Here is a 16430-nt window from a genome sequence, read left to right as displayed (position 1 = left end):
CATGAGGAAAGATTTGTAAAACAGAAAGTATTCTATTATACACTCCAGTACAAATATTTTTTTCAGCAAACTATACAAAGTAATATATAATTATATAAATATAAAATAAAGTAATATATTGATATCGAAACTACTTCATAACTCGCATTCGCCAAATGAAAGTGAATTTCATGATAAAAAAATGTTTAAAAATGACGTAATTGATAATTTTTGATATCAGATAAGTTAGATGCATGCTTTATAGTTTTCAATAAGCATATTTTGATATCGTGCTACGATATAAATTGATGCATTTTATTAGTAAATATCTCTTGACAAAATAATGGAATTGGCGAAGGACTATATACTCGCATATAACATTATTGTATTTTTTTGGATAATGTTTTGGAGGGAAAAGTCATTGACCTGCATGTGTAAGTTGGTATAACTTTCTGCTAGATTTAGTTGACAATTTCATGTAAATTTTCTGGTTTTATCCTGGTTTCAATTTATTTTGGGGGGGATGAAGCTGATATTCAGTTTTAAATTATGAAGCAAATCAGTCATGCAAACAAAAGATAAAAATGAAATTTAAGTATGTAAATACTGGTACGTTAAGCTTAATCTTAAAAAAAAAATATGAATGACTGTATATAATAAAATCCACACTTTGTTTTTTGAAAATCGTCGGAACGCAGCACAGTTACATGTAGGTTACAAAACAGGGGGCGGTGCCTGATTTATACGGAAAATGTTTACTACTTGTATGAAATCAAACAAAAATACTAGATCTTTAGAATACCCCTTAGATGGTTTAAGACTACATATGAGCTAATTATTACACGCAGTTTTGTCTTATGTAAAATCCCAAAAAACAAAATATCAACGATGTATTAATTGCAATGAACTTGCCAATGTAACGACATCTAGTAAAAGCCATAGCTGTTTGTTTACAGTGAAAGGCTGATCAAGTAAAATTTTGTACAATGAAAAATGTCTTTTGTTATCAAATAAAATATTGTTTGCAGCTATTAAAAAGTTGTTAACTTGGATGCGATGTTTATTTTATTATTTTATCTAAATACTATTTCGGTCTTTCTAGAAAAAATGATGCTGTTATATATGTGTATGCAGATAAATTGACAACGAACTAGAAAGGTCCTAATGAATCGGCTAATTGCAAGGGCTTACACTTAACGTATCTATCAAGCTTTTACAAATAAACTCAAGAAGCATTAAGATATTTGAGATAATGCTGCGAAGCTTACAGTACCCGCATCGTTATTCTTTACAGGATACACGATACGATAGGATACACGCACGATACGATAGGATACACGCACGATAGGACAGGATACACGCACGATAGGATAAACGCAAAACACGATAAACGCAAAACACGATACACGCAAAACACGATAAACGCAAAACACGATAGACCTGATAAACGATCTTCACGATAGGATATGTCACAGCCTAGTCTAGGTATTGTAGTAGTAATAATGAACACAAATACGGCTGCTGGGTTCGATACTATTTAATATATTATACGTATCAGAAAAAGGGTGATCTGCAATATAATAAAACATGTATTTAATATTTCTCACCTCACACACACTTTTACGCGAATTAATTTAAATCTTAAGAATTTAGATAATTTAGAAATTCACTTCAGTTAAATAAAATGATCAAAAAGATACTGAATAATACTTGAATACTAAGAAATAATTTAACAATTATTTCTTACCGTAGTCCTAGACTGAATTCGTCACAATATCATAAGATAGTTTGTGTTGGGGAGAGAGAACGTCTTCCCTCCCCAAAGTCTAAGGTTGGAGTGCTCGAGGAGTTAGTATTGGCGCGAATGCGCAGTAGACATAGAAAAACCTGTTTAACCACTCACACACCCGAATACTCTCACTGACCACTCACCCGTATAAATGAATGAATGAATGAATAAGGCAGTGAATGAACGTAGTAAATTCCGTAGTGACGACGGAATTCACTAGTTACTATAATAATATGATGCCTTATAATAAGATATGAAAATGATATGAATGATAATTAGTAATATTAATTAATTAATTATAATTCACCCTGTGACATTCTCCTCCTCTTTGAGAAAAATGTGTCCTCACATTTCATCAAATAATAGAGTACAAAATATATCAACTGAAATAAAACAATTATTAATAATTAAATATATCAACACACAATTGATTTCTAATGTTTTGCAACATCTTCTGCTTTGTAGCAGAAAAGAAAGCCTTTTGTATTAGCATTAGCTGAAATACAAAATTATTCAATCAATTCATGTATGTATAATTATCATAAAACTGGCATCATGAATGGCTAAGCTGAAAAGCAATCCATGATTAATAATACATCATAAAATATAAGTAATATGATCAACTAGCGATCACGTAAGTCATAAAACTATCAAATATATCAGTACATCTTAGCACTACTAACTTAAGATATACTACTACTAATAATACTACGTCATAAAACTATATACAACTGACTATCTGAAATTCCTGTCTGTAAAATTCCTGTGACATTCTCCTCCTAGACATACCATACTTGAGCCTCATGCTCACCTATAACCCATTGTCCGTATCTATTAGGAGGATTTTTTACTCTAGTGGAACGTCTTATACCTTGCTGAATAGTAGACGGGCTCGATGTACAATCTCGCGACAAATTATCACGCGTTTCGGATAAATTTGTACTCGATATTGAATTAAAAGAACCACTGTCCTGAATTTGATATCCAGGGTCAACGGAAGAAGTATCTTCTAACCTTGATATAGGTCTACTAAAATCTGACATATTAAATGTGTTAAATGTACAACCATCTGATCTCATATGTTTATCTGAACTATTGAGATGAGTATTATGGTTAACACGAGAAGTGTTATAAACATTATTACATTTGTTTGTATTTGCTGGTGTAGTCACCAGTAATATCTCGGATTCAGAATCACTTGATTCAGAATCTGTTCCACTTTCTACAGAAACAGTATGTTTTTGTTTACTGATTTTACTTTTCTTGGTTTTGTTATCTGAAAGACAGTCATCATCTGACAAGAACATAAAAGGTAACAGTAAGTTTCTATGAAGTAATCTTACTGGTCCTTTGCCAGATGACTTCTGTACCTTATAAACAGGAATGTCACTACTGGGAATATCTAATACAACATATGGATCTTTTTCCCATTTATCAGATAGTTTGCATTTCCCAGTCTTTGCTAGAAGACGAACTAAAACTCTGTCTCCGATTTCTAATTTTGAAAATCGAACTCTGTTGTCGTAGTTCTCTTTATGTCTTAAAGAGTTCTTTTCAACATTGGATTTTGCAACATTATAAGCAAAATTTAATCTTTTCTTCAATTTGTCAACATAAGTTTGATGACTAACTGGCTTATCAGATATTTCAGAAGTGTCTAAATTTAAAAATGCATCAACGGCCAACTTTGGGTGCCAACCAAACATTAAATAATGTGGCGAAAAACCAGTTGTTTCTTGTTTGGTTGCATTATAAGCATGAACCAACGGTTATATGTAAGACTTCCAATCATCTTTCTTGTAATTTTCTAAAGTTCCTAACATCTTTAGCAAAGTTTGGTTAAAACGTTCAACCAGACCATTACCCATGGGGTGATATGGTGTTGTACGTGATTTACTCACACCTGCTAATTTACAAAGTTCTTTAATAACTTTACTTTCAAAATTTCTTCCCTGATCTGAATGTAATCTTTCAGGAAAACTATAATGACATATGAAATTTTCAAATAATACTTTTGCAGTTGTTCTAGCAAGTTGGTTCTTTGTTGGCACAGCCATTGCATATCTAGTGAAATGATCTGTGATCACCAGTATATTTTCAAAACCACCCTTTGATCTTTCAAGAGATAAAAAATCTATACAAAGAATTTCTAAGGGTTTGGTACTTTGAATGTTAACAAGGTCAGCCCTTGGGGTATCACCTACTTTTCTTCTAACACACCTCCCACAGGTTTCTACTCTAGATTTAATATCATTATCCATCCCATTCCAGAAAAATCTTTGCTTTGCTAACCATAATGTCTTATCCCTACCTTGGTGTCCTGCATTATCATGAATTCCTTTAAAAGCTTCATCTCTGAATTGTGCTGGTAACACTAACTGTTTAATACTTACCCCATCTTGAACAGTTGTTCTATAACGTATACCTTTACAAATTTCTAAGTTCTTCCATTCTCTAAGATACTCCTTGACATCTTGACTTTTATTTTGTATATCTTTACCTGTGGGTTTCAGTCCAGTATGTAATAATTCAACTATTTTACTAATGGCTATATCTTTACCTTGCTCCTCTCTCCAGTTGATGTTGCTAGTACTATAATCTGTATTCTGAGTCTCTATTTCTACATGTTTTAACTGGGCGTTCTGTGATAAAACTAAACATTCGGCTAAAGGGAGTTCTTCCTTCTGAATTAAAACTGCGGATGTTAAAGCTTTTATAATCTCAGGAAAAACTTCTACCTTTGTCGGTCTCCTTGACAACCCATCAGCATCTCTATTAGATTTGCCAGTTTTGTAAACTAATTTAAAATTGTAATTTGAAAGAGACGCTAACCAGCGGTGCGATGTTGCATCCAACTTAGCAGTAGTTGTAACATATGTTAACGGGTTGTTGTCAGTATAGACAGTAAATGTATTTCCATATAAATAATCATGGAACTTATCACACAGTGCCCATTTCAAGCATAAAAATTCTAATTTGTGGGCGGGGTAATTGCATTCACTGGGGCGCAATCCCCTACTTGCGTAAGCTATAACCCTGTCTCCCCCTCCTTGATTCTGGTATAAAACAGCCCCAAGACCTTCCCTACTAGCATCAATATTTACAAAAAAAGGTTGGGAAAAGTCTGCATAGGCTAAAATAGGGGGTGACGTAAGTTTTTCTATAAGGGTATTAAAAGCTGATTGTTCTGTTTTACCCCAAATCCAAGGTACTTTCTTTTTCTTTGACTTTTTCGCATGTTTGTTTGTAGGGTGACCCACTAATAAATCATTTAGGGGTTTTACAATTTTGGCATAGTCTTTAACAAAACGTCTATAATAACCAGTGAATCCTAAGAAAGAACGTAATGATTTGATATTTTTAGGGACAGGCCATGTTTTCAAAGCTGATATTTTATCAGGGTCTGTTTGAATACCTTTCTCAGACACAATATGTCCTAAATATTTGACCTCTGACATAAAGAATTCACATTTTGAGGGTTTTAATTTCAAATTATGCTTTTCTAATCTTTTGAAAACACCCTGCAACCTCTCTAAATGTTCTTCAAAGGTAGATGAAAATACAAGTATATCATCTAAAAATATCAAACATTCCTTAAGATTCATCTCACCCATGCAAGTTTCCATAAGCCGCTGAAATGTAGCGGGCGCATTGGTCAAGCCAAACGCCATACGGTTACATTCATAAAAACCAAGTGGACCAAGCGAAAATGCAGTTTTATGTTTGTCTTCCTCTTTGATTTCCACCTGCCAATAACCAGATCTTAAGTCTAACTTAGAAAAATACTTACTGCTAATTAAAGTGTCAATTGTTTCATCCACTCTAGGAAGATTATATGCATCTTTAATAGTTTTGTTGTTTAACTTCCTAAGATCTATACAAAACCTGAGTGAACCGTCTGATTTTCTGGCTAGTACTACATTAGAACAATAAGGACTTTTAGATTTTCTAATAGCATCAGCATCTAGCATTTCTTTGAGATGATGCCTTACCTCCTCAAACATTGCTGGTGGTATCCTTCTGTATGGTTCTTTAAAAGGAACATTATCTGTTAGTTTGATTTCATGTTCTACTAAATCTGTTCTCCCTATGTCCTTAAAAGATGTAGAAAAGATGTGCTTCCACTTATTAAGAAAATTATGACACTTTTCTGACTGATCTGAGGTTAAGTTATTATGATTAACCTTTATACCTGCATCCACAAGATTAAAAGACGTATGGTCCTTGGAATCTAACAATGGTGAATCTAAAGTATCTACCACCTTTGCAGCACTTACGTTACAAATGACTGATTTTGGTGCTATTTTGATTGGTTGTGCTGACATATTGCAAACACGAACAGGTACTCGGGAAGTTTTGCCACTTTTGATTGTAACAACTCTTGGACATATCACAAGACTACCATTTTGATTTGTATCTATTTGCTCTGTTATAGCAGTACTCACCTTGTCCATGGTCTTAACTAATCCAGAAATTGTTCTTACCTCATATGGTGCTACAGTAATGGGATATTTATTTGTGCTTTTGACAGGCATATCACTATCAACACTTAAATTTGTAAAGGCTAATTCCCATTCATCTGGAATAGTTGTTTCTATGCACTTATAATATTCCCTACACAGTCTTATAATATTAGTACCAACAATTACCGGGACTTTACTACTGTATTCTGTTCCCTTCATAACTAAGACTGGTACATAGAATGATTCTTTTGACAGAAAAGGTACTTGAAATTCTACTTCCACATAACCTGAATATGGCAAAGTACTACCCTCTGCACTAAACACTTTCAACTCAAAATCTTCAATACTATGAAGTTCAGGTTTATGACTTAATGAGTTGTAAAACTCTTCTGACATGCATGTAACCATAGAACCTGTATCTATCAAAGCATTTATCTCAACACCATTAATAATGATTTTACTTTCGTTTGATTGACCCACCATTCTTGACAACAAATTCTTTTTAGGGCTTTTATTTACAGATTCCTCCCCCATCTGCCCTTTAATAGAAGAGGTAACTAGTTTGTTGAATTGTTACTCTTTTGAGGCACTTGATTATTTGATTGAGTTTGATTTTCATTTACACTGAAATGACCTTGACCCCGAAATTGACCTCGTCTGCGGACATAGCCTCTACTAGAGTTTCCACGAAAACCAAATCCTCTTGCTCTACCTCTACTTGACCCACTAAAGTTTGGACTTTGCTGGTTTGACATTTTTTCTAACCGATTTACTTTACTGCTTAATTGTTGAAAACTTTGAGAGGTACTGTCACTTTTGCTCTCTAACCTTTGCATTGTTGATGTCAGTTTCTGCAGTTCCTTTTGTAAATCTGTTGTTTCTGCTCTCTCTGCTTGTTGGAATGCTCTCTGTGTCTTTCTCACCGGTGTTGACAATTCTTCTTGCTGTACTTTTCTAATTTCCCTAAGAAGATATTCAAAGTTTTTAACTGAATCAAATAAATGTCTTGTACTTTGTTTTAACTGTACATTGTACAAACCAGTCCAAAATTTACTTCTTAGCATACCGTCTTTTGCTACGGCATCTATATGGCCATATTTTATAGCTTTAGATAAGGTATCTTCTAATCTAGATGCATACACTACTAGTGATTCTCCCTCTTTTTGCATATCGTTATAAAAAGATTGCATAAGAGTTTCCCCTGAAGCAACATTTCCAAAAAAACCATCAAGTTTGGTTAGAATATCTTTCAGAGAAGCATTTTCTCCAATAGACACTAACATTGATCGGGCAAGCCCTTTCAGTGAATTTCTAACTGACTGTAATAAAATGTGCTCCGGGTACTGACCTGAATTTTGAAGGCATTTGACCTCAAAGTTCCACACTTCATATTTCACCTCACCTTGCTTGGAATCATCAGCACCACTAAATGTTGGTAACTTTGGAAAGTTGTATTGGGTGCTAATTGTACATGTAGGGGTAGGAGGGATATCTGGTGTCTTTGGAAAATCAAAATGCACTGGCTTACCTGCACTATGTAAGACTTTTTCCATTGTTGAGATCTTTGTTTTAACTAAAGGGGTACTAGTTTTACCTTGCTTTAAACTAGCATTTACTAAGAGATCATACTCTTCCTTAGTTAAGACTCTGTAGTTTGGATCTTTTTGTACCTCAGATATGTGATGCTGTAAAGAACTTGCACCTGTATCATCCTTTGTTTCTGCCTTAGCTAATGGCATCTTTGCCGATTCTTTACCTGAGTCTTCCTTTCCTGATTCTTTTTTACCTGATTCTTTGTTATCTGACTTTTTCTTATCTGTTTCTACCTTATCTAACTTCTTCTTACCTAATTCTTCCTTACCTGAGTCTGCCAACTTACCTGAGTCTGCCACCTTACCTGAGTCTGCCATTATGTAAATAAATGACAGAAATATAACATGCAATAGTAAAACAACTGATAAGGTATAAAAGTATGATTGGGTCAATCCCTACCAACACAAACCCAACAGTGTAATACTATATACATGAACAAATCTATGATACAGTGTATTGGATAACAGGTAAGAATTCTGTGATTGGGTCAGTCCCTGCCAACAGATACCTGCTCCAAGTATAACAGTAATGTATCAACAACACTGTATATATTAAGACATCTAAGAACAATGTACAAAAATGTTCTCAATAAGTCTTTTTAACCACACTCTGGCTAACATTGGTCCGGGATGTACTCCATCCAAATATAATTGAAAATTCAATGAAACTCTTTGAGATTTGTCTTTCCCTTTTCTATACTTCAAAACATCTAGCTTATACCTGGGACTATAAACAGATAATTTGTCATTGACTTCCCTTAAATGAGAATTAATGGAATTGATAATTTCAATCAAAACTTTGTCCTGAGCAAGAAAACTATCAGGATCACAATGTTCTCTGCTTTTATTCCATTCTGCTATAGAATAAGGGGGAATTTCCAAAAATATGAGTTTAACTCCCTTAAATTCTTTGACAATTGAATGAAAACTATCTATATGGTGAACAACATTCTCTACAATAGACTGAGAATCATCAGAAACTAAAGAAATAAACTTACCAAATTTTCTTGTGATGTCACATGTACCCAGCCAAATATACAACGTCAAATGGCCGTACTGTTCAAAAAGAGCACGTAAATTGTAATTTAACCAACTGTAAAAATCTGTAAATCGAGCACCAGGTCTACATTCAAAATGCAAGTATAAATGATATTCTTTCAATAGATCTAAATGTTTTTTCAGGTAGTTACCTAAACTTGTACTAATCAATACTGGTTGACTAACTAATTTCTTCTGATCAACTGGTTTTTCTAAATATTTCTGTAATTTACTATTACTCATTAAATATCGAAACTAATTAAAGTAAATTAAACTCCTAAAACAATTCAATACAAACTAAATACAAAAGTAAGTTTTGGTTTAAATTCTGGTGATTACTGGTAACCTGTAATAAAGAAAATAGTAATTAATATTTGAAACTGCTACACCAGTGTCGCGTACGTAATCTGAAATATTAGAACTGTAAATACTGCAAACAGTTATCAGGAGCCTGTAAATCTAAAGATATACTATCTAAATACAATTCAATAAAGTTAGTCAAGTATTAGCAATGTCAATATAATAACTATGATGAATGAAATGAATGATCTAAATGATGACTTCAAACTGTGTCAATCAAACACGCACCTGCTCACTCGAATTTCCTCTGCTCAAAAATAATATTGAGAATGTTGATAGAGTGCAATGAAAATGTTAGCACATGCTGACATGTTAATCTGTCACTTACTTCGCTGTAATACCTGAGTGTGTACTAAAGAACTAAATTGCGTTATTTAGATTTTACACTTTCTTACACGCTCACACTTCACTCACGTATATAAATAAACAATGACAATACGATATTAAACAGTTAAACACAATAGAATGAAATTTAACAGTCAATAGAATAAATATTTAAACTACGGAAAAGTCACAGTCCCTGGAATTTTGGATGGCACGCGGAATGTCCAGATATACACGTTTTCCAGCGGTGTAGGCCTATCGGACGAGTGCACACATGTCGATCACTATAAACAGCTGGTGATCGGCGAAAAGTTTGGTGAATGGTGACCAATGTTCAGTCATGCTCGAGTGGGTTTTAATAGCGCACAGGTATAGTAGTAGTGGAAAATGGAAAAACAAAACGGCTAGCCAAGGAAAATGGAAGATATAATGAATAAATGATGAACTCCAACGATGTTGTAAAATTTACGAATCACCCTCAATCCAACGAAGAAAGTATAATTAAAACCAACGTGTGGGCGCCATTGTCACAGCCTAGTCTAGGTATTATAGTTGTAGTAATAACACAAATACGGCTGCTGGGTTCGATACTATTTAATATATTATACGTATCAGAAAAAGGGTGATCTGCAATATAATAAAACATGTATTTAATATTTCTCACCTCACACACACTTTTACGCGAATTAATTTAAATCTTAAGAATTTAGATAATTTAGAAATTCACTTCAGTTAAATAAAATGATCAAAAAGATACTGAATAATCCTTGAATACTAAGAAATAATTTAACAATTATTTCTTACCGTAGTCCTAGACTGAATTCGTCACAATATCATAAGATAGTTTGTGTTGGGGAGAGAGAACGTCTTCCCTCCCCAAAGTCTAAGGTTGGAGTGCTCGAGGAGTTAGTATTGGCGCGAATGCGCAGTAGACATAGAAAAACCTGTTTAACCACTCACACACCCGAATACTCTCACTGACCACTCACCCGTATAAATGAATGAATGAATGAATAAGGCAGTGAATGAACGTAGTAAATTCCGTAGTGACGACGGAATTCACTAGTTACTATAATAATATGATGCCTTATAATAAGATATGAAAATGATATGAATGATAATTAGTAATATTAATTAATTAATTATAATTCACCCTGTGACAGATAAACGCAAAACCTGATAGGATTGTTTCAAAATGCGGAACGTGTTCTGACAAAACGAAAAGATTATTTTGTTTATTTAGTGCAATATTTTAATTTAAATACTTGCAGAGCTTCAAATATAAATTATTAAGTACATTTAATTATTATAATAAACTAATTTGAGATCTCTGTGGTAATTTTACAAAATTTGTTTATTTATATAAAAAAATGACAATGATTAAATGAATTAGGATGAAATGGAGACTGTAATTCTTTTTTAAAAAATTCTTCTCAATTGTGTGAATTTACAATTTAGTGTTAATGTCGAAATTCTCATCTTAAGGTTGAAATATAATTCGTTTTATTATAGATATTTAAGCATACATTTACATGTAATTGTTGCACAAAAATCCCTAACATGATTATGTACCGTTTTTCACGGGTACTATTATAAATTTTTGAAACTCTATAAATAGACTTATTATTTTTGAAAAATATACATTTGAATTTTTTATCTAATAAGTTTATCTACAAGTACCAAGTTATTTCACGAAAGAAATTTACACAATAAATTAAATATTTGTATTTAATGTCTAAAGATTACAATCGGCGATGTATCCAAAAGTCGCAATTAAATATGAAAATCTTAGAGAAAAAAAAATACAAGTAGAAAACTTGCCGAAAGAAAGGTTCAAAGAAACAGCTTTAATGAAATTAATAAATTTAACATGATGGATCTTTCAAGAACTTAAGAGTTCAAGAAAATTGATTTAATAGAAATCTAGATAATTGTTAATATAATGGTGCTCTGCATTAATACATTTAAACTATGTCAACAGAATATGAATCTCCTACAACTGCACTTGTACATATACGTTTACGCTAAGCTCTCACTTATGTACATGTAAACATTTATATATCAGATACTGAAAACTTCCTATTAATTAAAGAGTATTGATTGGTTAAATACACAAAACACAAATATTAATCAACAAATATTAAAAGAGTGACATGCGACTTTTCCGACTAAATAAGTATAAGTCATTGCTATTTAGCTTTGCATGTACTGTTTCTAATAATAACAAAAAATTGGTTTAAGTCGGCAAATGAATTATTAAACCCTGAAAATCATTTTAGACCCGGTAATCTAATATGAGGCATATTCGAAGGGCGGGATGTTAAAAGTCCCTAACCAATTTAAAAATAGAAACAAGATCTAACTAAATAGCCAAATATAATATTGAACTCTTAAATAAAGTTATATACGTACGTGTATGGAATTAAATCGATTAATATTATAAATTGATTCGGTGTATTTACTTGTCTTGAATGGTCACGGCGGAATCAGACGACGACTTCTTTTGTTTTAATATTATAGTAAGATACCGTAAAAAAAAATCATGCGAGCTAATTTTCATAGTTTAGAATGTTAGAACTACATGTATTTCATCCGTTTCTACGATCAATGAAATTGTTTCCTAGAATTAATTTGACCCCCTTACATAGAAAACCCGATGATCCGAAAGTCCATATACCACAAGTACAGTTTTTTTTAAAGTTGATTAAAAGACGTATTTACATAAGCATAATGGAACCATTGTACAAAATGAAATAAATCAGCGGATTGAGTTTACGGACTTCATTTCATTAAATTGATTTATTTCAATTTTTATTTAAAATTCAAGCAATGAGATGATTTTTTAAATCCATAAATCGTACAATTATTTAACATATTTTAAATTATATCTTTGATAAGTTTGTTCACACAAGTTAGGAACACAATCCCGAGAATAAATAGATGCGTTTCATTAGAACCAGGTAGAATTCGAGGTTACTAATTGACCCCAGGTGAGAAATCAGTAAAGGTTTGTTGAAGATGATCACACACACGGGCCGAGGTGTCAGTTAGGGGGGAAGGCGGAGGGGGTGTTGACCGCACAGGAAGGCAGTGTGCTGATTAGAGTGTGCTGATTAGAGAGCCACACATACGTGTCAGTTTTCTGGTATGGAAAGGTCTTCGATTTGACACCCCGATGGATTATATTTTCAGTTTATTTTCACGCCGAAAAAGGTAAGTTGTTAAAAAACATAATGTTTTTCCTTGTATACATTAATTTAAAATTTGAACGTATACGGCCAAAATTGGTGTTAAAATCATCTGGATTAATGTCTTATGTTTTATTATTTTTGTAACATGATGACTTTAAATAATTTTGTATACATGCAGCTTAAAGGCGTAAACATATTACTTATATTATCAGACGATAAATAAGGGGAAAAAAGAATATTGCATGAAAAAAGATACATATCAATATCCTGCTTATTATTCATTTATTTGCTTTTTGGATACGCATACACCGTAGCTTACCAAAAATCTTTCTCCAGTAACTGTTATTCATTTAAGAAAACCATATTAAAAATATTTAATTTTGAATAAATAATTCATACAATTCGATAAATTATTTTTAAAAAAAGACTGGTGATCTATTATAATTTCAATTCCGAAAAATACAGTTACCGTTTAATTTTTGACAATCACTCTCTACTTTACCAAGATATAATTATTTCATTTATTTAATTATTAATTAATTAATCAATTTATTTATTCATGAAATACGCTATTTATTTATTATTTTCCTTCTACGCTTTAATATTTCTTTGAAGGATGAAAAAGAAATGGATAAAACTTTCTTTTCTCCTTTTTGGTTTAAGTAATCTTATTTTAGTTAACAAAACAAAAAAAGAAACTCGGAATAGCTCAGTAGTTTTTTTCTATAGTAAAGATAAAAAGCGAGGGTTTCCGAATGTACACGATAATCGCAAAACACGATACACGATAGAACCTGATAAACGATCTACACGATAAACGGAAAACACGATACACGCAAAACACGATAGAAAACGCAAAACCTGATAAACGGAAAACACGATACGATAGGATACAATAGGATACACGCACGATACGATAGGATACACGCACGATACGATAGGATACACGCACGATAGGACACGATAGAATTGTAAAGAATAACGATGCGGGTACTGTATGAAATCTTACATACAAAAATAAATTACATCTATAGCTTTTGGCAGTTGACCAGCAAAATACTCACCCAACCGTCCAACAAATGTTATTGTAGCAATTAATGTCCTGGTCATTGAATTACACTAGGTTTTAATCTATATCGGTTGTATTGAGTATCTTTATTTTGTTCCTCATAAATATACTTATACATGTATCTGCAATGTGCAGTTATCATTATTATTTTAAGGATATCCGATCCTTAGTCAGGAAGGATAACTCGAAAAATTGATATTTAATTTGCAATGCATGTAAAAAAGCTTGAAAACGAATTTCTTTCTTACAACAATTTTCAATACAATGATCTTAATAAGATTTAAGGTTTTCGAAAGTCTTAGAAAAGGTTTTATAAAAGTTGACATTGGACCATATGAAAGGAGAAAAATAGTACAGGTTTAAAGAAATAAGATTTTCTTAAATCTAGCCCTAGATACCCATGCTTATTAGCATGATATTAAATATGAAGTGATTTGTGCACGTGGTGTCTTGCAATGATAGCAAAAACCCTTTACACTATGTATTATGTAAAAAAACGGAAAAAAAGACGGAAATAGAAGACAAAAATACAAAATAAGTATAAAAAAATCATGACAATTTCTCTGAATGCCTGGATACATATCGTTTTTAACCTAAAATATTTTCGTTGATTAATTTGCAATTAGAAATTTCTGCAAAAATATCGGAGATTTGAAAATTTTTCTTATATAATATGATTAATTTTAATAATATTTAACTTTAAAGAAATACTGTGTATATATTTATACATGTATAACTATGTTGGTTCAGAGATATTTTTCATTACTTAACTGCTAATCTTATTAACCTGGGGATCGGATTACCTTAATGAAATAAAACTGTTCTGATGACAATTTGATTGTTTGCATTTTATTTACACCCTATTTAAGAACATTTCACTGATATAGAGACATATAAAATACATGGTTACTGACTTGAAATATAAGCGATATTTGGGCGAGGGTAAGAAAACGTGATAGAGGGCGAGGCTTGCCGAGCCCTCTTACGTTTTCGACCCGAGCCCAAATATCGCTTATATTTCTAGACAGTTATCATGTATTTCGTTTATCCTGCAACATATTTCTTACATTTTGAACGTCCAAAACAAGCTATTTCCGACAGATTTAGGCACATCTCTGCAGTTGAAAACTATGACGCCATGGCGTAAACATTGCAATATACGTGACGTCACAATGCTTTTGGAACGTCGGAATACATGCACGAGGCTTTATTAGGGCAGTGACCGGATAAAGCTTTGGTTTATTAGGTTACCTTTATTAGGTCAATGCAACGGGTGGTTGCAGGATAAATCTCTATATACCGCTGAGGGGCTTTAGAATTAGTCCTTTATTCGGCAATCAGAATAATTCAACAGTCAGATATATTTTTTAATTGAATGCTCAAGTAACACTTGACCATTCTTTCATTCTTTCATATTTGCATATTTTTAAAATATATTTTTGTTCAATTTACAAGACACCAATGAATAAGGAGCATTTTCTTTCAACATTGAGTTTCAACTGGTTCAATAAAGAGTAGAAATGTGCATGTCAGGAGTGTGAAGTAATGTTTATAAGTTTTGAGATCCCGATATTCGTTTCAGTGAAATGCATTGATAGGTACAGTGTTTGAATACAAATAAATATATAAAGCAGCACAGTACTCTGATCAACTGTTGTTTTTCTACTGCTTTAATTAATTAGACCATAGAAATATCATTACTAGCTTTGCTTGTTATCACCAAGAAATAGGAACACTGCATTTTTGGGGCGCTTTTTGGGGCATAAATGAAATGGGAATCGGACAAAATGGCCTTGGTTCCAGTCTATGAAATGCTCGTACCGCCCCCCCCCCCCCCCCGTTCACACAGAGCTGCGACTCTATGGCGATCATCCCAACCAAGCCATGATCTGAATTTTAAGTAAGTTTAAGTAACGCTGCCACTACGACATTGAAGACCATACTACGACTATACACAGACCTAGATGACTGTACCGCGATGTCGATCGCTACAATGGTGCTGATTATATTACGATTAATTTTAGCAATGATACATATTTTGCGACCGCAGTTTTTTTTTCGGCCTTTACCACATGGTTTAGGGCATTTTCAATTATTTTAACTGTAACAAGATGTGAAAATGCTCAATTGTAAATGATCATCAAGTATAATGTCACCCGTTACATGTAGTTAACAGATGATGATTGGTCAAATATCAGAGGCATAAGAACAACTCTTGTCTGATAGGTCATGATATGATCGGCGTAAGGTCATTGTAGGTCTTCGCAGGATCTCCAGGAACGTAGAGAGATCGTAGTGAGAACGTATTACGAGTGTGGAGTGAGCGTTGTATGAGCGTGCTTGGTATGTTCCTGTTTTGGATTATGTGAACCCGGATAAGTTCCTACGCTCTCACGGCGCTTTTACTACGATCCTGAAGATCTCTCTTCGATGCTTCCGCGCTGCTTGTACGATTAAGGTGCTTCGTAGTAGAAGCGGCGTCTATGTGTGAACGGGGGGTAAGCAGATAAAATCTTAAGGCCGGTATACACGATAAGATTTGTGGTATAATACACGTATTATAATACTTTTGTATTAAAATACTTTCTCGCACTCATGCTAATACAAATCTGATAAGATTGTAAT

At 32.9% G+C, this 16430-nt stretch overlaps 2 protein-coding genes across 5 annotated transcripts in view; one reads left to right on the top strand and one right to left on the bottom strand.

Moving 5' to 3' along the window:
• Positions 1–16430, top strand: part of LOC134267690 (multiple epidermal growth factor-like domains protein 10) — a 130633-nt gene that overhangs the window by 23042 nt on the left and 91161 nt on the right. The window lies entirely within an intron of this gene.
• On the bottom strand, positions 5530–10218 carry LOC134267692 (uncharacterized). Of its 3 annotated transcripts, XM_062749912.1 has the most exons (3): positions 8129–10218; positions 8078–8092; positions 5531–8047 (listed from the first exon to the last, which is right to left on the bottom strand). In XM_062749912.1, the coding sequence occupies exons 1-3, from the start codon at positions 8139–8141 to the stop codon at positions 6789–6791; spliced, it is 1287 nt and encodes a 428-aa protein (XP_062605896.1). In that variant the 5' UTR covers positions 8142–10218; the 3' UTR covers positions 5531–6788. The 3 variants fall into 3 exon arrangements, with proteins under 3 accessions (XP_062605894.1, XP_062605896.1, XP_062605895.1); XM_062749910.1 differs by having other exon boundaries at positions 5530–8092; XM_062749911.1 differs by lacking the exon at positions 8078–8092 and having other exon boundaries at positions 5531–8062; positions 8111–10218.

This window comes from Saccostrea cucullata, unplaced genomic scaffold, assembly GCF_032062105.1.
Source record: "Saccostrea cucullata isolate Sc308-1 unplaced genomic scaffold, CSIRO_AGI_Scuc_v1 ctg4688, whole genome shotgun sequence".
Taxonomy (NCBI): Eukaryota; Metazoa; Mollusca; class Bivalvia; order Ostreida; family Ostreidae; genus Saccostrea; species Saccostrea cuccullata.
The sequence above is the reverse complement of the archived record's forward strand: the minus strand, read 5'-3'. Positions and strand labels throughout refer to the sequence as shown.